The sequence below is a fragment of the Phoxinus phoxinus genome (genome assembly GCF_949152265.1).
Source record: "Phoxinus phoxinus genome assembly, chromosome: 13".
Taxonomy (NCBI): Eukaryota; Metazoa; Chordata; class Actinopteri; order Cypriniformes; family Leuciscidae; genus Phoxinus; species Phoxinus phoxinus.
The window spans coordinates 10,495,970-10,518,274 of NC_136888.1; the positions used below are offsets into that span (position 1 = coordinate 10,495,970).

A 22,305-nucleotide genomic window follows, 5' to 3' on the forward strand; every position below is an offset into this window, starting at 1 on the left:
CACTCCTTTCCAGACAAGACTTTCAATGGGTTACTCACGGGTAGTTTCACACAAAGTATGACATAGAATGACTATTAGGGATAAATAATGAACCAGCATAGGACAGCAAACACAAGGGGACTAAATAGGGAGAAACTAATAATGACAACAGGTGACAGATTAAACAATAATAATGACTAACGAGTAGAACAAGGGGGCGGGGTTGAGTAACGAGACAACACAAGCACATGGCCCAAACAAAAGGCCATGTGCTTGCACACAAAACATGGGTCTGTCATGATCCTGCCTCAAGACTAGAGAAAATCAAGGACAAGAAGGCAGAATAAAGAATGTAAAGCGCAATGCTATTGGCAATACATTTTATTAGACTTTCCAACCCGCGGCTCAGTGGCTCAGTGGTTCATGTAGGTTGTCTACAAACCGGAAGGTTGTTCAATCCCCGGATCCACTTGACCAAGTGTCGTGGTGTCCATGAGCAAGACACCTAACCCCAGCTGCTCCTGACGAGCTGGATGGCGCCGTGCATGGCTGACACTGCCGTCGGTGTATGAATGGGTGAATGTGAGGCAAAATGTAAAGCGCTTTTGTGGCCATTAGGTCTGTGAAAGCGCTATATAAATGCAGTCCATTTACCATTTTACCAACCCACCAACAAAAAAGAAATCATAAAAGTCACAGTTAAGATGCAATTTAATTCTTTAAATAATTAAAGAACTTAACTAATTCTTACATAATTTTCTGTTTATACACTGGCCTAGGATTTTTCATAAATAATAATAATCATTATACATATATTTATACATATATACATACATATATATACAAATAAAACACATTTATTATTATTATTATTATAAAATGACGGATGGCTAATTTCATTATAGCTCTCTCTCTCTCTCTCTCTCTCTCTCTCTCTTTATTATTTACATTCTTCATATTTTTAAAGGTCATTGATATTTGTATTAATGGTACATGCTACATTTTAAACAGTAATTTAAATATTATTTAAAGAAAAAGTACTTTACCTCAAAAAAACTTTGTCAGGCGTAGTCCTCTCACTTTCAGAACGGAGTCGGGGTGTGCACGCGATGGGCACAGACTCAGCTTATAACTGCCAGGTTTTCGCGGGCTTTGCACGCGAGTGTAAAAGTAGCAAAGCTTATATATTTTTTATTGTATTTTATGTAAAAAAAAATAATAATCTAAGTAGTACATTTATATCACCAACTCAATATTAACTCAATAGCATAATATTTATATGCTTTCATATTTATTTCAAAATCACATATAAATTTCAAAATCAAAAATTTTATGTAAAATGTAATAATTTACTCAGTTTACCTAGGTTTGAATGAAAGCCAAGATGTCTGAAATGTAGACACTAATTTGTGATAATATGAAATAACCCCCTTACAATCATTTTAATTAAAAAATGTAATTAAAAAAAATATGCCACTTTGGGCCAATTCTTAGTTGCCAATGTTACCCCAAGGGTCTAATTTTATCTTTTTACTTCAAAATAAAACTTTTATTCCACAAATCAAAAAACATTGATGTGTCACAAATCAGTTCTTTTGTGTGAACAAGCAATGCTATATAGAAATATGTTTAATCTTAAATTAATCTTTATTTTATTGTTTTATTATTTCATTAACTAATTATGTTAACTCAACTAATTTAATGTAGAAGAGATCTACACTAATCACAAATTAAATAATGTAAACTAAGTAGGCCTAAATGTATTGATTAGAGAGTTTCCCCTGACTAAAGATTTTCAGTTTCAATAATTATGCAAAATAAAAAATAAAAGCTTATACTGCTACAATGGGGTTTAATAGGTAGATGCTGAGGGAGAAACTGCAAATTTAACATGTTTCTCTCTTCTGACTTTTCTTAGGCTAAAAATCCAAGGAAAGTCAAAATGAACTCAACTCATCATGTATACAGGTGCTGGTCATAAAATTATAATATCATCAAAAAGTTGATTTATTTCAAGAATTCAACTTAACAGGTGAAACTAATATATTATATAGAGTCATTACATGCAAAGTGAGATATTTCAAGCCTTTATTTGTTATAATTTTGATGATTATGGCTTACAGCTTATGAAACTCACAAAATCAAAATCACAGAAAATGTGAATATTACATGAAATCACACAGTAATTACACAGTAATACCATGGTCATTGAACCAGGTTTTGGTTCTTTTGGCAGTGTGGGCTGGTGCAAATCCTGCTGGAAAATGAAGGAAGCATGAAGTGCTCTGAAAATGTCCTGGTAGTCGGCTGCGTTGACTCTGGATTTAATAAAGCACAGTGGACCAAAGTCCTCTTTTCTGATGAGAGCAAATTTTGCATCTCATTTGCAACTCCAGCCGATGACATGGCTCCCCAAACCAACACAGACTGTGGAAACTTCATACTGGACTTCAAGCATGGATTGTACGCCTCTCCTCTCTTCCTCCAGACTATGGGACCTTGGTTTCCAAATGAGATGCAAAATTAGCTAATTTTCAACCTCATTTCAAGGTTAAATCGATGTTTTATTTTCGAATAACATTCTGATATACCGACCAAATAGTGAACGTTGATTCAACGTTGAAATTTGATCGATGATTGATACTGACCTTTACAACTAAAAATCAACGTTGAATCAACGTCTGCCTGCTATCTGGTGTTTACTGATTAAACTATTTATTGCTTTATTAAACTGTTTATCAATTGTCATTTACTGGCTCCTTTCAGGGTGACTGGGGAATGTGTCTTGGTCTCTTTTATATGATTAGTTAGTTATACATTGTGTATGATTGATTTAACTCATACATGATACAGTAGTCTTTGCTAAACTTTGTGAGAAGCATTGATTTTGTGATGTTTTTATTACTATACTATAGGCATAATCTACACATGGAAATATAAAGTGTGTGTTGCAGTCGTCGCCTATAGACCTACAATAATTGTTGTAGTGTCATTATTATTATTATTATAATTTTTATTATAATTATTATATAGGCCTACATATACAGATATAGCCTAATCATTCTCAGTCTGAATAATTAGCCTATATATAAAATAATTCTAAACAAACTCTTAATATTAGCAAAATATAAAAAAAAGATATGAATACACAATACAGATATCTGCAGAAGTCCATCATAATTAACCTACAGATTATAATATTTCTACTTCCACGTCACCCAATCTTCAAACCATTTATCTATCTAAATGCATGCCTAAATGCAGGCTATATGAAACCTGAGTTGAAGAGTCCCATCCTTGGATGTAAACTGATGTTTAGCGCCACCTAGTGCTTGAGATATTACAGTGCATTGGCATTGTTTTGGTTCAGTCCGAGTCCACAGACTTACGTCGCTTCCTGTATTTTAAATATGGCGGAGAGACGCATGAAAATGTCGCGCTGCTTTTGGAGCTTATGAAAGTTATTTTAGGACATTTGCTGCTGACAAGAACACATCCCAAACCAAAAATAAAGGTACATTTCGACTGCTGATAAAGCGGTTTACTGATAGTCAGTATTCTGCAGCGTTTGTCTGAATGAATGGAACATATAATTTCAATTCTGATATTGTTTATTTTACACTGACGTCCTACGGAATTCTTTTCAATTTACTTGATAAAAAAATAAAAAAATAATTTTGTTTATTTACCAAGTAACTGGATTAGTGCAGTAATGTCAGCATGTTACCACAATTTTTTGTGTGCAGAATTAAATAGAAGCTGCAGTCTGACATATTGCAATGTAATATAATATAGTGCAGAATACGTGATTCTGTAATGGAGAGGATGTGTGTAACTGTTACTTTTGTAACTGTAAGAGATTTAGTTTGAACATCTGTACATTTGTGTTTTTATTTGCACTACTATGTATCCTAACAACTGATATAATACTCTCATACTGTTTCTAAACGAAGTGGTGTATAATTCTGCTCACGCTTGCTGTTACATTTAGTTTCATTTAATTTGAAGCATTTTAATTCAAAATGGTAAATAAATAGGAAAATTAAACTTTGTGTCATCGTATCTCTGCAGGTTTCCACTATGAGCAGCCGGAGGAAACGTGCGCCGCCGGTGCGCATGGACGAGGAGGCCAAGAGGAGACTGGAGTGGAATATGCTTGAAGATCGGAAAAATGAAGGAGATTGTGAAGACATTCAGGAGTCAATCCCAGCACCGTCGGACAGCTGTCAGCCTGGACCAGTGCTTGAGAGCAGCCAGGAAGAGGAAAGCCGGTGTTTTATATCTTCTGCAGGCACAGAAGAAGGACCATCAGAAGAGCGTCCAAGCTGCTCCATACAAGATTCTCTTCCAGATACCATAGAACTGAATGTGATCCCCCTTTCTGCTCTCGAACAGGGGTGGAGCGCGCTGATTGGAGAGTTTGACCTGTATCCAAAGATTCCTTTTGTGCTTGTAGACGATTCCTTCTGCCTGCAGAAAACAGGTGACAATCTAAGTCTGAGTCTGGATAGTCATGAATTGGAGGTTGAGACAGTCAGAACTGGCCGTCTCTGCCCTGTGCCGATTGAATGTTCCTATGTTGGAAAATTGTTGGAGGATCTGGATTGGCTACAGAAGAGAAAGGTTATTAAATTGTGCCATGCTTCAGGAGATGAATCGGTAAAGGTGTGTATTTCAAAATCATCAGGATTGAGCGGTTTTGTGACAGTGGATTCAATACTTCCATCATTAAAACATAACATTAACAAATCACTGTGTTTTTTCTCCATTTGCTTTTTTGAACAGCTGAAAATTGTTCTTCTCGAATCAGGATTGGGCAGACCAGAATTCCTCAGTGAAGGAAATGGGCGCATTAAAAAAGCCAATCAGCTTCTGCAGAAATTAATGGAATTCTTCTATGACTTCATCATCCCCGGTAATCTTAAATATAATTTTAATAAGCCACCATTTAGATTCCCAGCTAAAAGTGAGGGGGTCACATCAAAAGTACATTATTTGTCATTTTGTAAAAGCAAACAGGAAACATGGAGGTGGAGCTGCACTCCAAGGCCCACTAAGCCCACAAAAATGTAATTTGAACAAACAATAAATACAAATTCTGATTAAAATAAACAAGTATACAATACTGTAACAGTACAGTACTATGAGTTAAATCATGTAAAATGTTCAAGTAATATTTTTGACACATTTATAATATGTCTTTATGCAGGATGAAACTATATAGATGCCTTTTAAACCTACCTGTGAGATTCATGGTGCTAAAATATACTTTTATTGTTTATAAACTGTAAGATAAGTTGAAATTATGCATATTCTGTGCATAGACATTAGTTCCCGAAATGTTCTTTTACGATTTGATTTGAATTTTTTAGAGGTGATGGACAACGAAGAGGAGGAGTGTGACACTGACCTGGAGCGTCAGAACGTTGAGGAGCTGTACGATCATGTCCGACACCTCCACCTGACAGAAGCAGCGGAGAAGAGCTTCGACGTCCAGCACCCGGGCCTCATACCTGTGCTGAGACCCTATCAGAGTCAGGCGGTCAGCTGGATGCTGAGGAGAGAGAAGTACAAAAGAAGCAGCTCTCAAGGTTTTCCAAAGCTTTATCATCATCTTTGCTGTATGTCAGTGCATGAGAACGGTTCAGTGCTAATACAGTCTTTGTATTTCTTGCACAGAGCAAAGGTTGCATTTTCTTTGGAGGGAAATGATCACGATTTGTGGCAAAAAACTCTTTTACAATCCTTACTCTGGATGGTATGATTCTTTTTCTACTTTGAGCAGTAAATACTGAAACTGTAGTTAAAACGTATAGATCGGTCAGTTTTGTAGATAAGTCATGCTAGTCATTGTTCTAATTACCTTGACCTCAATCACAGCTTGATCCGAGAGTTTCCTCTGGCTGGAGTGGACTGGCCTGGTGGGATCCTTGCTGATGAGATGGGGCTTGGGAAAACCGTGGAAGTACTGGCTCTTATTCTGTGTAACACCCGGCAAAACCTGGAGCACGGGGTTCTCACTTTACCTGTGGTGAGTTTACAATTACATGTGCCCTTAAATGCTTGTAAATTATTTTTACAGAATGTAATCCAGAAGCCTAATGTCATTTCAGTAACACTTTACAATAAGGTTCCAGTAGTTGATGCATTAACTAAAAATTTTACAGGATTTATTCATCTTTGTAAACGATAAACAAATACAACTGTTCTTTGTTAGTTCATGTTAGCTCTTGTCCATTAAATAATATTAGCATATACAGCTTTTTATTTTAATAATGTATTACTGAATGTTGAAATGAACAATAAATAAAAATTAATAAATGCTTTAGAAGTATTTTTCATTGGTAGTTCATGTAATCAATATAGGGGGCGCACAGGTACTGCAGGGGGTCGTGGAAAACCAGCAGAAACATGAATAGCAGCTGCTTTTTAATTGATATCCGAGAGATTTCTGTCCGTCCATTGACAGTTACGCAACTACCACTTTGACGCTTTAAAAAGTTCATAAAGAGATTGTAAAACTAATCCATTTGAATCGAGTGGTTTAGTCCAAATTGTCTGAAGAGACTCGATCGCTTTATATGATGAGCATCTAATTTAGCATTTAATGAGCAATGAGCATCTAATGAGCATTTAATTTAGGCTTCTATTCACATTTAAACACAAACAGAAGCTCAAACGAACCTGCTTGACGTGGGAGAACAAACCTCATTGGTTCTTGCGTGTCCAAAAAAGTTTGAGAACAACTGATTTATGTTAACAAATTAGGGCTGTGAAACGATTAATCGCGATCACATCCAAAATAAAAGTTTGTGTTTACATAATAAATGTGTGTGTACTGTGTATAATTATTTTGTATATATAAATACACACACATGCTTGTATATATTTAAGAAATATTTGCATGTATATACTGTATATAGATTTATATATAATTTATATTATATATAAATACAAATATTTTATATATAAATAAAAAAAAATCTTAAATATAAACATGAACGTGTGTGTATTTATATATACAAAATAATTATACACAGTACACACACATTTATTATGTAAACACAAACTTTTATTTTGGATGTGATTAATTGCGAGTAATCGTTTCACAGCCCTATAACAAATGTAACCTTATTGTAAAGTGTTACCGGAATTTTCAAATTAAATGGCAAGGGACAATGAAATCTTTATTTGGCTTTCCAGAAATTAGAAAAAAAAATTGGTTTGTTTTACTGTTGTGTCTCTGTCCTCCCCAGGGACAATCTGTGAACTACTTTGTCCCTCCTCCACCATTAGAGAAACAACGAACCATTAAACATGAGGTGAGACCCAAGGAGAAGATCATTTATCCAGGTAAAATGTTTCATTTGATCAAATGTGATTTAACCAAACAGGACATGTTCCTGGATCAACATCCTGATTGGTCCTAGAGCAGCATTCAAATGCTATTGTTGGGGTAGGGAAAAATATTTTAGATAATGTTACAGCTAAGGTTGTTGATCCAAGAACATCTCCTATGTGCATAAATTATGTATAATGAATAAGTTATTGCATTCACTTCCCCTCTCTTTTCAGCTGTTCGTGAGATGCTGTTGACTGCGATCAAGGAAATTAAGGTTGGGAAAGGAGCGTCAATCAATGTCATTTTTGCATATCTAAGGACCATGTACAAGTACGACACCATAAAGAACCGTAACCACATTAAGAAAATCTTGACCAAACTCATTAGTGAGAACATAGTGGAACAGATCAGAGGACGAGGGCTAGCAGGATCCTTCAAACTGGGGAAGAACTACAAAGAAAAGAAGAGGAAGCCCACCGCTCATCCAACTGTGTGTAATTTTCACTTCTTCTATAGAGAGTTCAAAAAAAAAATGGTGTATTAAAAATATAGAAAACAACCTTATTATTATTATTATTACTAATATTATTATTATAACCGTTAGTTAACCAGGAAGAAATCTCTTTTACAGTATTGGCCAAGATAGGCAGCCAAAAATAACACAACCAATACAAATAAGATATCCATAGAATATACAACATTATAAACATTTACAATTCTGTGACTCATCCTCCAATTCTCGAATAACAGACTTAAAATGTTTTAGAGACACCATATTGTATAGCTTTATATAGCTTAAATTATTAATTAGTATAATTATGAATAACTATATATTTAAATATACATATATACTAGGATAAAAGTAATAGTTATGTCTTTAAAATCTGATTGAAAAAGTTGATGGCAGCTACTAATCTTATTGTGCATGTAAGGAACTATATTTTCTAGCATAAGGATGTTACTTAAAGGGAAAGTTCACCCAAAAATTTGAATTCTGTCATAATTTACTCACCCTCAAGTTGTTCCAAACCTTTATGAATTTCTTTCTTCTGCGGAACACAAAAGAAGATATTTTGAAGAATCTCACAGTAACAGTTGATGGGCCCCATTGACTTCCATGGTATTCTTTTTCCTACTATGGAAGTCAATGGGTTACATCAACTGTTTGGTTACCCATATTTTTCTAAATATATTCTTTTGTGTTCAGCAGAGGAAAAAAATGTATACAGATCTGAAACAACTTGAGGGTGAGTTAATTATGACAGAATAAACATTTTTGGGTAAACTATCCCGTTAATGAATTAGTAAAAAATAAAAATATATACCGGTGTGTATATATATATATATATATATATATATATATATATATATATATATATATATATATATATATATATATATATATATTAGGAGTCACAATATGACGTCACACTCTGTTTGTATGTTTTAAAAAACATAATTCACAAAAAAACATAAAAACACTTTTTTTAGGAGACCACTTGAGGTGTTTATTACAAACAAATTACTAAATGCAAAAAATGAATAAATTAAATGAACAATAATTTTACATTGCATTTACAATCCTGCAGCATTTTTTGTAATTTTATTTTGTAGTAACCATTTTAGAAAAAATAATAATAAGACGCTTTAAATGTGTAGAATAGAAAATGCACTTTTTCATGTTTTTTACTATTTTTGCAGAAATCATTTGACAAGGCCACTCCCAGGAGAACATCTCGTCGAGTTTCTGCTCAGGATAAAGAGGCATCGCTGACCTCTTATACCACAGCATCAGATTCTGAAGACAGTGTGGAACCTCCTCTCCTCACAGAGGAATTGAAGTCTGAGTCAGGTTCCCTTCTGGACGCAGAGAATCCACAGCAGAAGACGTCAGCAGACATCGCAGATCAAGACGATAAAGAAACAGCAGACAAACCCCAACATCAAATGACAAAAAACATCCATATTGAGAGTACCGAAGCAGATCTTACTCAAAACTCAAAGCCTGAACCTGAAACCCCAACTAGAGCGTCTGTGATCCCGTTTAACACCTCAGATTACCGCTTTGAGTGCATCTGTGGAGAGCTCGGGTTGGTGGACTATAAGCCTCGGGTTCAGTGCCTCAATTGTCTGCTGTGGCAGCACGCGGAGTGTGTCAACTATAAAGAGGAGAACCTAGAAACAACCCCGTTTTATTGCCCTCATTGCCTGGTGGCCATGACACCCGTGTCTACTGGAGCCACTCTTATTATCTCACCCAGCTCCATCTGTCACCAGTGGGTGGATGAAATTAACCGGCACATTCATACTTCCTCCCTTAGAGTGCTGGTAAGGACCAACAAGAGAGCTGCTACTACTACTATTTAGTTAGTTTAACCAGTAGTGGGGACCTTGATTCTTTTTTTGATTGCATTGTTTATTTAAAAGACTTAAAGGTATAGTTCACCCAAAAATGAAAAATCTGTCATTATTTATTCACCCTCAAGTTGTTCCAAACCTGTATGAATGTCTTCCTTCTGCTGAACACAAAAGAAGATATTTTTAAGAATGTCAGTAACAGTTGATGGGCCCCATTGACTTTCAAAGAGAGAAAGATGTCAACTACGAGGGCATACAAATTAAAAATAATAATGATGTGCACGCATAAATCACTTATGATTAATACTGCAGTATTCCATTAAAAATAATTTTTATTTTTTACTTGAAACTTGTTTTTAGGTGTATCAGGGCGTGAAGAGACATGGTTTCATCCAACCCCACATTCTGGCTGAGCAGGATGTGGTCATCACCACTTACGACGTGCTGCGCACTGAACTCAATTACGTCGACATCCCACACAGCAACAGCAAAGACGGCCGTCGATTCCGCAACCAGAAGCGCTACATGGCCATACCGAGCCCTCTAGTGGCCGTGGAGTGGTGGCGCGTCTGCTTGGATGAGGCTCAGATGGTGGAGTGCACCACAGCTAAGGTCATCACTTCAGTCACATTAATATTACTGATATTTATCCTGTTCATTTTTAATCTCAGAGACAGCACAATCATTTTTATGAAATAGTTTTTTATCTGTACAGGCAGCAGAGATGGCTTTGCGTCTCACATCTGTTAATCGTTGGTGTGTCAGTGGAACACCTGTGCAGAGAGGTTTGGAAGGTGAGCAGAATTAATATTTCATTCCAAAAAATATCTTGATGTGTATATATACATACACACTACTGTTCAGAAAAACATTTGTTCTGCTTAATAATTTCGTGGAATATTTTTGTATGTCCAAGTTGTACTATTGGGTGTTTATATATACCATGTTCTGTCATGAAACTCTAGATGGTGCAGGCTGGTAGGTCCTTAACTCAATTGGTAGCGATCACATCGTTATCTACATAGCGCAGCTGATTGGTTGCTGTTGCATCAGTGGCCAATATGCTGCGGCTCAACATTCAAATACTGGTAGTGTTACTGTTAGCAGTCTGCAGCGTGCTTTTAGAAACCCTCCACCTTCCCCAGCTCCACCTGTATGGTGTGTGTGTGTGTGTTTTATGTATTTTATGTATACATTTAAAATAAACATCTATTTTTAAATAACCAAACAATCTTTGATTCAAAATGTACAATGTAAGAGCAAAATGCACTAAATTGTAGTAGTCAAAAATAACCAAGGGATGTTTTTCTCATTTAATAAATTCATGGAAGAATTATATTTTAAAACAATGTATTTATATGTGTAACAATATATTGCAATAAATAGCAATATTTACCAACGTATAATTTTGACTAACACATTTTATTGTTTGTGTATAAATATTTATAGTAAAATAACTGGCTGTACTGTAGAACTGTTTTTCAGAGAAACGAGTATGTGAACTCAGCATGTTTCCTAAATATCTGCAAACATGTTATGGTATTTTTATGCTTTAGTAGAGTGAAAAAGTTACATACAACAGCACCTTTAAAATAACTTCCCAGTTCATTTGACTACTGCGGTCACAAAATATCTTAGCATTAACGTCAGCAATGAATTAGCCTAATTTTATCAGAAAACTGTTTTTATTATGCGATGATAATCGTTTTTGGTTTATCTGTTATCTTTTAGACTTGTATGGTCTTGTCCTGTTCTTGGGAGTTGATCCCTATTGGGTGAAGTACTGGTGGGACCAGTTACTCTATCGCCCGTATCGCCATGGCAATACAGGACCACTCTACAATGTCATTGGTCAATTACTGTGGCGATCTGCCAAAAAAGATGTCATTGATCAGGTTAGTAGGTTAAATCTTTGACTTTTAACTGTCTAATCTTAACCAACATCTCATCTGTGCTTTAATTTGGTGTCATATACTTAATTTCCAGATCCAAATCCCCCCTCAAACAGAAGAGACCCATTGGCTCAACTTCTCCCCAGTGGAAGGACACTTTTACCACCGTCAGCATGAGGTTTGCTCCCAGGATGCTCTTGTCAAGCTAAGGAAGATCTCTGACTGGTCACTAAAGCTGGGTAGTTTGGACCGACGTACCGTCACTACCATATTATACCCTCTTCTGCGTCTACGCCAGGCCTGCTGCCACCCGCAAGCTGTCAGAGGAGAGTTTCTGCCCTTCCAGAAGAGGTTCTTAGAAAAAGATTTTAGATGTAGTTGATCAGAGATTAAGTGTTTCGGTTCATTTCATCCACATTGATTTGTTTGTTTCCTGTTCCAGCACAATGACAATGGAGGAATTGCTGAAGTCGTTGCAGAAGAAATGTCGGATGGAGTGTGAGGAAGCCCACAGGCAGCTGGTGTGTGCTCTGAATGGTCTGGCTGGAATCCACATCATTAGAGGTGTTGTGAGCCTTGTTTCTGAACACCTACAGTGGCATTAAATAAAATAATCTGAATCTGAACACCTACAGTATTTATGTACCTGCACCTGCCTCGTCTGCTGTAGACATTAATCAATGGTTTCCTGTCCTTGCCAGGAGAGTTTGCAGATGCAGTGGAGATGTACAGGGATGTGTTACGATCATCTGAAGAACATAAAGCAAGACTGAAAACTGATTCCCTTCAGGTAAATCATTCCAATTCATTCATGTCTGTCCTGTCGTTCTGTTCTGTTCTGTTCTCTCTTCATCATTTTTTCTGTCGGTCTATTCACTCTATCTTTCGTTCTGTCTGTTGTTCTATTCGCTCTATCTTTCGTTCGGTCTGTCGTTCTATTCGCTCCATCTAACGTTCTTTTCGCTCCATCTAACGTTCTGTTCGCTCTATCTATCGTTCTTTTCTCTCTATATCTATTGCTCTATTCTCTCTATTTATTAGGCCCCATCCACACTACTGCGTTTTCGTTTAGAAACGGAGACCTTTTGCTACGTTTGCACCTCCCGTCCAGTCTACAATGGCAAAAACGAAGACCTAAAACGGAGAAGTTTAGAAACGCTCCGACCCCGTTTTGAATCTCCGTAGGGCGTTTTAGTGAAGACGGTCAAAACGGAGGACTTTACAAACGATGACGCAGAGGCTCACGCTCGGCTCTATGATTGGGTGTCATCACCCATGATGGCGTATCCTTCCCTGATTCGTCAGACACCCATCACATGACCCGTCCCCGGGAATAAAACATACAAAAACAGCCTGTACTACGTAACGTTAGTGACATGATAACGAATTACAAGCGTTACTGACGTTGTTGTCTTTGCTAGCAGCTGTTGTGCAAGTAAATTCTGCATTTTAAAATGCTATAACTGCCTACATGCGCCTGTTTACACCAGCACGCGCATGCCCAGTGCTGGTGAATAGTCACGTGATCTGCGTTTTCAGTCGTTTTAATGTGGACGGAGATAAATTCTAATACGCAGCTAAAACGCTGGTGTGGACAGAGATCGTATTCGTTTTAATTATCTGTTTCTAAACTAAAATGCAGTAGTGTGGATGAGGCCTTAGTCTGTTCTCTCTATCTATTGTATCATTCTTTCTATCTATCTATCTATCTATCTATCTATCTGTCTGTCTGTCGATCTATTCGCTTTATCTATCGTTCTGTTCGTTCTATTCTCTTTATATATCATTCTGTTCTCTGTATCCATCCAATGTTCTAGTCGCTCTATCATTCTATTCACTCTATCCATCCATCCAGTTCCAAATCCTTTTTTATATATATTTTTTTAACTTATTTCAATTCATCGTTCCAAATTAATATTTATTGTTGTTTTGTCACCTCCTGTTAAAAAGATGTTGAAAATTGTTCCAGAGTTTTTTTATTTTGGTGTGCAATTTATTGTTGCTTCTCAACGTTATTGAGGATTTTTTTTGTCTGAAATTATAGAGGCTTCATGCAACCCATAATTTGATAGAGCTTCTAAATGCAAAGCATCCTGGGATTCCTCCAACCCTGAGAGATGACAGTCTCAAAGAAGAGGTTGGCTTAAATATAATATATTTTTTAATAAGAAAATGAGTTCAGTCTGCTATCATTTCTAGTTCCATGTGTTTTCATCCTAGGCTGAGCAGCTGAAGCAGCATTACATGGCGAAGGTGAATTCAGAGGTTTCAGAAGCACAACAGAACCTGCAACCTGTTCTTCAGCACATTAAAGAGCTAAAACGCAAGGTAAAACCTCAGTTATCATTGAGCTTATTTTTCATGTTAGAGTTTTTTGAATGCAGTTTAATTATTGATAAGTGTGTGCTTTGCCCTAGGTGAACGTTCGCTCTCCCTGGTGGCTGGATGTCATACAGCAGGCCATTCAGTACTCTATGGATGATGACCTTGTGGGCCGCATCCAAAATGAGCTCACTTGCAGTTATAAACAACAAGCCAACAAGCTCTCATTGGCAGACAAGTAATCTTCCATCCATTCACATGACAGATTAGTCCTTTTTTACAGACAAATATTTTGTAATGCATAAACAAAAACATCTAATTTATAGGTTTCGAGATGCTCGTGGTCTTCAGTTTCTGCTCAGCACTCAAATGGATGATTTGATGAAATCACAGAAAATGGTCCAGGATGCTGTAAAGAAGCTGGAGGGGCCGCCATCTCAACAAGTCATCGAGGAAACGACATTTTGCCACCTACGGCCTGTTCGACTGCCACTGAACAAGTAAAAATCTTCATTGTTTTATGTGCATACTTTATATTACAGTAGCAGGACCAAACTTAATTGGAAAAATAATGACCGTTTTCTAACAGTGTGATTCAAAAAGGCCACTAGTGAAAATGGCTTTAAAATGTACTACATTTTTCATTGCACATTTTTATATATATATATATATATATATATATATATATATATATATATTAGGGCTGTCAATCAATTAAAATATTTAATCGCGATTAATCGCATGATTGTCATGAGTTAACTCGTGATTAATCCCATATTTTTATCAGTTCTAAATGTACCTTAAATTTATACTTTTCAAGTTTTGAATACATTAATCAACATGGGTGTGGACAAATATGGATGCTTTAAGCAAATGCATATTTATTATTAGTGAAACCATACTCAACATCATGAAGACTAGACATCTATCAAAGGTATCATAGTATCAAAGGTCATGTTTTTCAAAGAACTTGTTGATTTCTATTAGACACATGAAAAAAATATCATAGAAATACCAGGTTCCCATTACTTTTCTTTCTTTACTCAATTTACTTACACAAGCCTGTGTACATTTTCGCACGACACTTCTACTGAACATGTACAATTTACATTTATTATTACTGAAACCACCCTAAACATAGATCATAAAGAACATAAAGATGTTTTTCAAAGAACTTGTTCATGTCTATTAAACACATGGGAAAAAGAATATAGAAAAACACAGGTTACCATTATTTCTCTTTCTTTGCACTGAGCCAGTTGCTCAAACAGACGTCTACCGAGCCGTGCTAAACGCCTCATTCGCGCCGCGAGACATCCAGACGCGCGTAAACGCGTCTTTACATTGACTTAACATTGAAATCACTCGTCAGACGCTCTATTCGCGTTTGGTGTGAACGCAGCATAACCGTTATCTCTCAACTACGGGCTATGGCAACGGGTCAAACAGTTAATCGCGCATTAAATAAATTAGTGCTGTTAAAATTAATTTGAGTTAATGCGTTATTAACGCGCTAATTTTGACAGCCCTAATATATATATATATATATATAACAATAATGCATTGCCTCTATGTTCCATATGTTTTGTAACTGTCATTGATTTTGCATTTTTTGCTTTGTAGTTTCTAGTGTTTAAGAAATTGCACATTTCACCTTAAACGTCATACATGAAAATTGTTGTAATTGTTCACATTGAATTTAAAATGTGGTCTTTTAATATTTGTTCCATAGCTGTGTGTTTTGCAAAGCAGATGAACTTTTTACGGACTATGAATCAAAGCTTTTCTCTCATACGTAAGTTATATCACCACATTAAATCAATTGGTCATTAGATATTTTGCGATTTATGATATTTCACCAAGAAATTAAAGTTCTGTCATCATTTACTCACCCTCATGTTGTTCCAAACCCGCATGACTTTTCTTTCTTCTGTAGAACACAGAGGAGATGTTTAGCAGAATGCTAAGCTGCTTTCATCCATAAAATATAGTATCATAAAAGTTGTCAAAATGACTGAATGCACTATATTCCAAGTCATCTAAACCAATAAAAGAAAGTCATGGGTTTCTAAAGACATTTGGGTAAACTATTCTTTTAAAACACTATATGCAGAAATTATAGTCAGTAAACTTTTTGGTGACACTTTACAGTAAGGTTTCATTTGTAAACATTAACTACATTAGTTAAGATGAACTAACAATGAACAATACTTCGATAGCATTTATTAATCTTGGTAATTGCTCATTTTTACTGTCATTGTGAACTAACATAAACAAACTAACTATGAGCAATATATTTGTACAGCATTTGTTAATGTTAAAAACAATTGTTAGTTGTTTATGTAAAATAATGCATTAACTAATGTTAACAAGTCAGACCTTCTTGTAAAGTGGGGGTTTTTATGCGTTTTGGGCAGAGTAAAGGGGCAGACGGCCATCTTTGAGGAAATGATTGAAGATGAGGAAGGTCTGGTAGATGACAGACTCCCCACCACCAGTCGAGGATTGTGGGCGGCCAGTGAGACAGAACGAGCCCTCAAAGCCACCCTGTCCTTCGCCAAGGTCCGCCGCTTGGAGTCTGGCCTCATAGAGGAGGGAAACTCTTTCATGGAGCTCTTTGAGTCCTGGAAGAAAGAATATAAGGTTTGGGATCGATTTCTCATTGCATGATGAAGTGCTTGAATGTATTCATCAAAATGCCTGTCTCACGACCATCTGGTTGTCTTTCAGCTGCTGCATGAGTACTGGATGTCACTGCGGGATCACGTGTCGGCCATAGATGAGCTGGGCATGGCCACCGAGAGGCTGCGTGTGCGGTTACCTGATGAGCCCAAACCCAAAGTGCTGCATATCATAGAACCTCATGAGGTGATGATGACGAAGAATCCCATCTGTCATGCTAAATGTGACTTAAGAGACGTACGAGCCCTTAGTTTGTCTCTTTTTACATGTGAACAGGTGGAGCAGAATAGGATAAAGCTGCTCAATGACAGGGCCGTGGCCAAATCACAACTGCAGAAAAAGCTTGGGCAGTTTCTCTATCTCAATAACCTGGAGAAGGTAAAACATGATGTCTTTCTCACTTTAAAGGAACTTTATTTAACATTTAGTAGCGTTTTTACACACACACAAATCTACCCATTTTCATCCTCTCTCTGAACTAAGGAGCTGGAGCTAAGTATTGTTTGTCACTATACCTTTAAGAGTTCAAGAGTACATTTTTGGGACTTTTAGTCTTCTTTCAGACTAGTTGAAAACATCAAAAATACACATTTAAGTGTTTATTGTATTAAACTTTATTGTTACAAAACAATTGTCTCAATGTACTGTGATTAATCAACTGGTGAAAGTCTGGTGAAATCTATCTGTTAAATTGTTTACCTTATTCACCTGTAGTGTCTTGTCTTAAAGATACAGTACACAACTTCTGTCATGACTAGCTGAACTGTCTTCATGTGAAACGAGTAGAAAAGTCTCTAGTTTAGCTTCTACAAAAGTTCTGGGTGGATTAGGGATGGTATTTTACTTTACGTTGTGAAATTGAGTCTGTCTAAATTGTATATTCAAACTTTTAAAAGAGCAAGAAAATCCTGTTTTGCATGATATGTCTTTAAGACATTTATAGATAAACAACACAGTTGCATTTGATGTAGTAATTTATATATTGATTGATTCAGTCTCAGGATAAGTCCACTGGCGGTCTGAATCCAGAACCATGCCCGATCTGTGCTCGACCACTGGGTCAGGAGGTAAAGTAATCACTTGACAAACAAATTTTTGTTTACTTGTAAGTATATACCGTACTCTGAAGGTGTTTTTGATTGATAGTGGGCCGTACTGACCTGTGGACACTGTTTCTGTAACGAGTGCATCGCCATCATCGTGGAGCAGTACAGCGTCGGCAATCGACGTAGAGCCATAAAGTGCGCCATATGCCGGCAAACCACTTCACATTCAGAGATCTCGTATGTGTTCACCACTGAGAGCGCCCACCAGGGGCAGGACATCCCTGTGAAGGTCAGAGGCAATTGCTGCTTTTTTTAGGCTTTTAATGTTTTTTACAATACAGGTGTACTTACTGCGATGAAACACTGATGTGACATTTTCAGGCAGGTCAGATATGATTGTGGCATCTCTGTAATCTCTTCACCCTGTAGGGTAGCCACTCCACGAAGGTCGAAGCTGTGGTTCGAGTCCTAAAGAAAATCCAGATGACCGACCCGGGAGCCAAGTCTCTTGTATTCTCCACGGTAACGCTCTCATTAAACGAGTTACTACATCAAACCGCAGACTAGAGCTCTTAACCTTTGACCTTACATTTACGCCTCGTCTGTCAGTGGCAGGGCGTCCTGGACATCATTGCTAAAGCCCTTTTCGACAACAACATGGAGTTTGCACAGATTAATGGAATTCACAAATTTCAGGTTTGTGTTGAATATGATGATAATGTACCAACAAAATGAGCCATGTTTCATAAATGTAATTATTTCTGTTACCTTTAATTACCCACAGTGTTTTTTATTAAATATATATGGTTATTTATTTTTTGTTTGTTTATTTTTACTTATAAATGAGATGCAAAACTCAGGAAATTAAATTAAATCCATTTTAATCCATCCTGTTTTTTTTTCATGTGAAATATTAATTCAATTCATTTATTTATTCATTTAAAATGAGACACAAAAAAATAAATTAATCAACTTTAAAAAAGTTTTTTGAAGAAAAAACATATTTTATTTTATTGATTTATTTTAAATGAGACAAACAATCCTGGAAATTAAATACATTTTGGAACTGTTTTTTTTATTTTTGGTTTATTTATTTATCTATTTATTTTTTTATTTCAGATAAGACAAACTATGAAAACTACGCTTTCTGTTATTCAGATAGTTGAGTACAGTTAATGGTTCATGACAATGACATCTTAAAATGGCCACAGTTTATCCAAATAAATGGACTGATTATCCCTAGTTACCACTGCATTTCTTAAACCACAAAGATGTCTCCCCATAATAGATATAAAATGTGAAATGATGATATGTGCATTATTTTTTTTAGGAGAACCTGAGTGCTTTTAAATACGAGGATAAGATCAACATCTTGCTGATGCCGCTGCACACGGGCTCAAACGGGCTGAACATCATCGAGGCGACGCATGTGCTGCTGGTGGAGCCCATCCTAAACCCCGCCCACGAGTTGCAGGCCATCGGAAGAGTGCACCGGATTGGCCAGACCAAGTAGGCATCAACCCATTCACAAAGTGTTCAGCATGCTCTCAACACATGTTGCTCACATGAGTTTGAATCTGGCTTGCAGCATATCTCTTTTTTCAATAAAATGGCACAATTTCCAAAAAGGTTTTTGCACATTTAGACACAAAAAAAAAACAAAGAGGCCTGTGATGTCATCAGATTATTATTTTTTTTCATCTATTTTCCAGATCCACGTTTGTTCATCGGTTTCTGATCAAGTCCACCATTGAGGAGCGAATGCAAGCCATGCTAAAAACAGTAGAAAAGTGGTGAGTCCTTGACACACAAGGAGGGCATTTTAAACACATAGTCCTTAAATTCTAAATTATACTGACTTTTAGTCTATGTATGTTTAACCCTATATACCCTATCCTCATACAAGTGCACTGCTAGAAGCTCCCCTTTTTTAAATATCTCCCACCCTAATTCCCTGGTCAATACAGGAAAGAAAACTGCATTTGTCAAGCCACTTAATGGGATCAGAGTAATTGTACTCTTAAAGGTATATGTCATCCTAAAATTAAAATTAAGTCATAATTTACTTGTTCTTATGCCCCTTATTTTATGGACCACAAAAAGAGAATAAAATATAAAAAAAATCCAGCTCTCGCTCATCCATATTATGGCAGTGAATAGCGACCAGCATCAAGCTTTTTTTTAAAGACGCAAAAGTATCACAGAATGATCCCATGCTGTATATTCCAAGTGTTCTATGCATATACGATATGTGACCCTGGATCACAAAACCAGTCACAAGTCGCACAGGTATATTTGTGGCAATAGCCAACAATACATTGTATGGGTCAAAATGATAGATTTTTCTTTAATTCCAAAAATCATTAGGATATTAAGTAAAGATCATGTTCCATGAAGATATTTAGTAAATATCCTACTGTAAATATATAAAACATTTATTTTTGTAAGTGAATGCAGCACAATCGCGAACATAAATTAACAAATTTAAAGGCGATTTTTTTTGCACCCTCAGATTCCAGATGTTCAAATAGTCAAATATTGTCATATCCTAACAAACCATACATCAATGGAAAGCTTATTTATTCAGCTTTCAGATGATGTATGAATCTTTAAATCTAAATAAATGTGACTACTTTTGACTTATGTACTTTTCTACTTTTGACCAGGGTCACATATGGTTTGGTGAAAAACAAATCTAAATTGAATGAATTAAACAAAATTCTTGACCTTGGCCTTTGGTCTGCTCTGCATGGCATGCATGTTCATGAGACTTTATAAGCGACGCAGTTCACCCTGTCTCACCCAGAAAAAATTGTGAGAATCTAAATAAATAAAAACGCTAAATGAAATACAACCCATGTACCTCTGAGGTGTATATAACCGCGGGGTCCCTTTTTCAGATAAATGGAGTTCCTGTCCGATGATATCTGACTCAGTGAAGAAAGTACACAGATAACTTTTTGGGGGATTTCTAGGCATTGCGTTTCATGTCGTGTTTTTGTTAATCTTGATCTCTCACAACTTGTTTGCTTTTTCTGGGTGAGGCACTAATAGAGGGACACTAATGCGCACATCGTCAAACCCTATTGTATACCTCAGAACACTTTATTTTAAGGTGATGTATTTACACGTTACTACACGTGCTTACTATAGTAATTCCAGTAAATTATCCATAATAACAAGTAACTAACCCTAAACCAAACCCTAACTTTAACTCTATAGTAAGTAAATGTAGTTAATATTACTCTATACTCATTTTAGTACGTACAATGTAACTACGTCACCTTAAAATAAAGCGTAACCCACTTGGAATATACAACATGATTCACATGGGATGATTATTTGATAATTTTGCATCTTTAAAAATAAAAACTTGACGCTGGTCGCTATTTACTGCCATTATGTGTACAAGCATGAGCAGAACTTTTTTTTTTAAAGAAAGAAGGCTGTATGCCAGGGTGAGTCAATTATGACTTGATTTGCATTTTAAGGTGAACTATCCATTTTAATTCTTCTGCATATTTACATTGTTTTGTTGCTTTGTTTACTGAAAATGACCTTGACTAATCTGTCTCAAATCAACCTCTTCTTCAGTCATAGTTCCACGTCCATGAAGCATTCGGAGGCCTCCGTATTTACAGTGGCAGATCTGGCCGAGCTGTTCACAGAGGATAGCGAGGCTCTTGAGTAAATGTAATGTGAACACTACACTAACACCAGCCAGGAGACGAGCTGGCCGCTGCTCTCCAGCACGCCAATATGTTTGCTTTGCACATTCCCCTTTCTATACGATCTGTCCCGTGGTGTAATTTATTCATTATACTCGATGTGGAAAAGAAAATGATTGAATGTATCAGTCTTGTATCTCTGTTTGTTTTCTAGATTGATTGTTTTCTAGATTGATTGATAGTAGATGCGATTTTTATTAATGCCTTGTTGTGCATAAATGTTTTTTTAATAATGTTTTAAGGATCTGTATTTAAATTAGAATACATTTCTAATGTTAAACATGCTGTACAGTGGATTCGTTTTATCATTAGCACTCGTCTATTTGTGATTAATCGAACAAGCGTTTTATAAGAAGCCCACTGGAATCACAGTCTGTCAATCTGTGCTGTAAAGTTGATTATTCCAATAATACGTCACATATCGTGTTATGCGCTTGTCCTGTTTTATTTTTTTATCTAAATGCGTTTTATGGTCTTTTTCCATTATGTTTAGGAAGGAAATCGTTTGACTTTACAGCACTGATCTCTGGGGGAGTGTCTTCCGTTCAGACTCTCCATTCAGTGGATTGTCTGTGGAAAGTTGTAGCAGACCATGTAGGAACATTTATCTGGTGCTATTTGCAAGACAAAAGGAATCACGTCAATGTCTGTAAAACTCATCCAATAAAGACCACTTGTAAAAAGTAAAACCAGAAAGTAAAAAAGAAAAAAAGAGACTTTCTTTGTCTTGGGATTACCATGTACAAAGACAGAGGAACTGAATTATTTCTGTTAAGCTGCACTGAAAAACATTATAATATCTTTTCATTATAACATCAGTTTGTGATAACCAAAATACAGTCTTGCACATTTTTGAATGGAACAAAATTATACAATAAATTGATGGCAGAAAGAGAAGCATTTTTATTGAATATTGGAATGTAATTTCTCTCTCTCAGGGAAACATCGGATCATTT

General features: G+C 36.2%; 1 protein-coding gene across 3 annotated transcripts; it reads left to right on the forward strand.

Moving 5' to 3' along the window:
* Positions 1–130: 130 nt before the first annotated feature.
* Positions 131–22,238, forward strand: shprh (SNF2 histone linker PHD RING helicase). Of its 3 annotated transcripts, none has more exons than XM_079633441.1 (30): positions 131–151; positions 4,051–4,644; positions 4,765–4,894; positions 5,352–5,570; positions 5,659–5,737; positions 5,860–6,010; positions 7,236–7,332; positions 7,555–7,811; positions 9,023–9,649; positions 10,040–10,291; positions 10,395–10,473; positions 11,411–11,574; positions 11,666–11,922; positions 12,014–12,135; positions 12,273–12,361; positions 13,616–13,708; positions 13,792–13,899; positions 13,989–14,131; positions 14,220–14,393; positions 15,626–15,688; positions 16,311–16,536; positions 16,624–16,761; positions 16,852–16,953; positions 17,571–17,642; positions 17,722–17,910; positions 18,051–18,143; positions 18,231–18,317; positions 18,952–19,130; positions 19,334–19,414; positions 21,216–22,238. In XM_079633441.1, exons 2-30 carry the CDS (start codon positions 4,060–4,062, stop codon positions 21,310–21,312), a joined length of 4,953 nt encoding a protein of 1,650 aa, XP_079489567.1. In that variant the 5' UTR covers positions 131–151; positions 4,051–4,059; the 3' UTR covers positions 21,313–22,238. The 3 variants fall into 3 exon arrangements, with proteins under 3 accessions (XP_079489567.1, XP_079489565.1, XP_079489566.1); XM_079633439.1 differs by lacking the exon at positions 131–151 and adding an exon at positions 3,372–3,493; XM_079633440.1 differs by lacking the exon at positions 131–151 and adding an exon at positions 3,815–3,831.
* Positions 22,239–22,305: the final 67 nt, after the last annotated feature.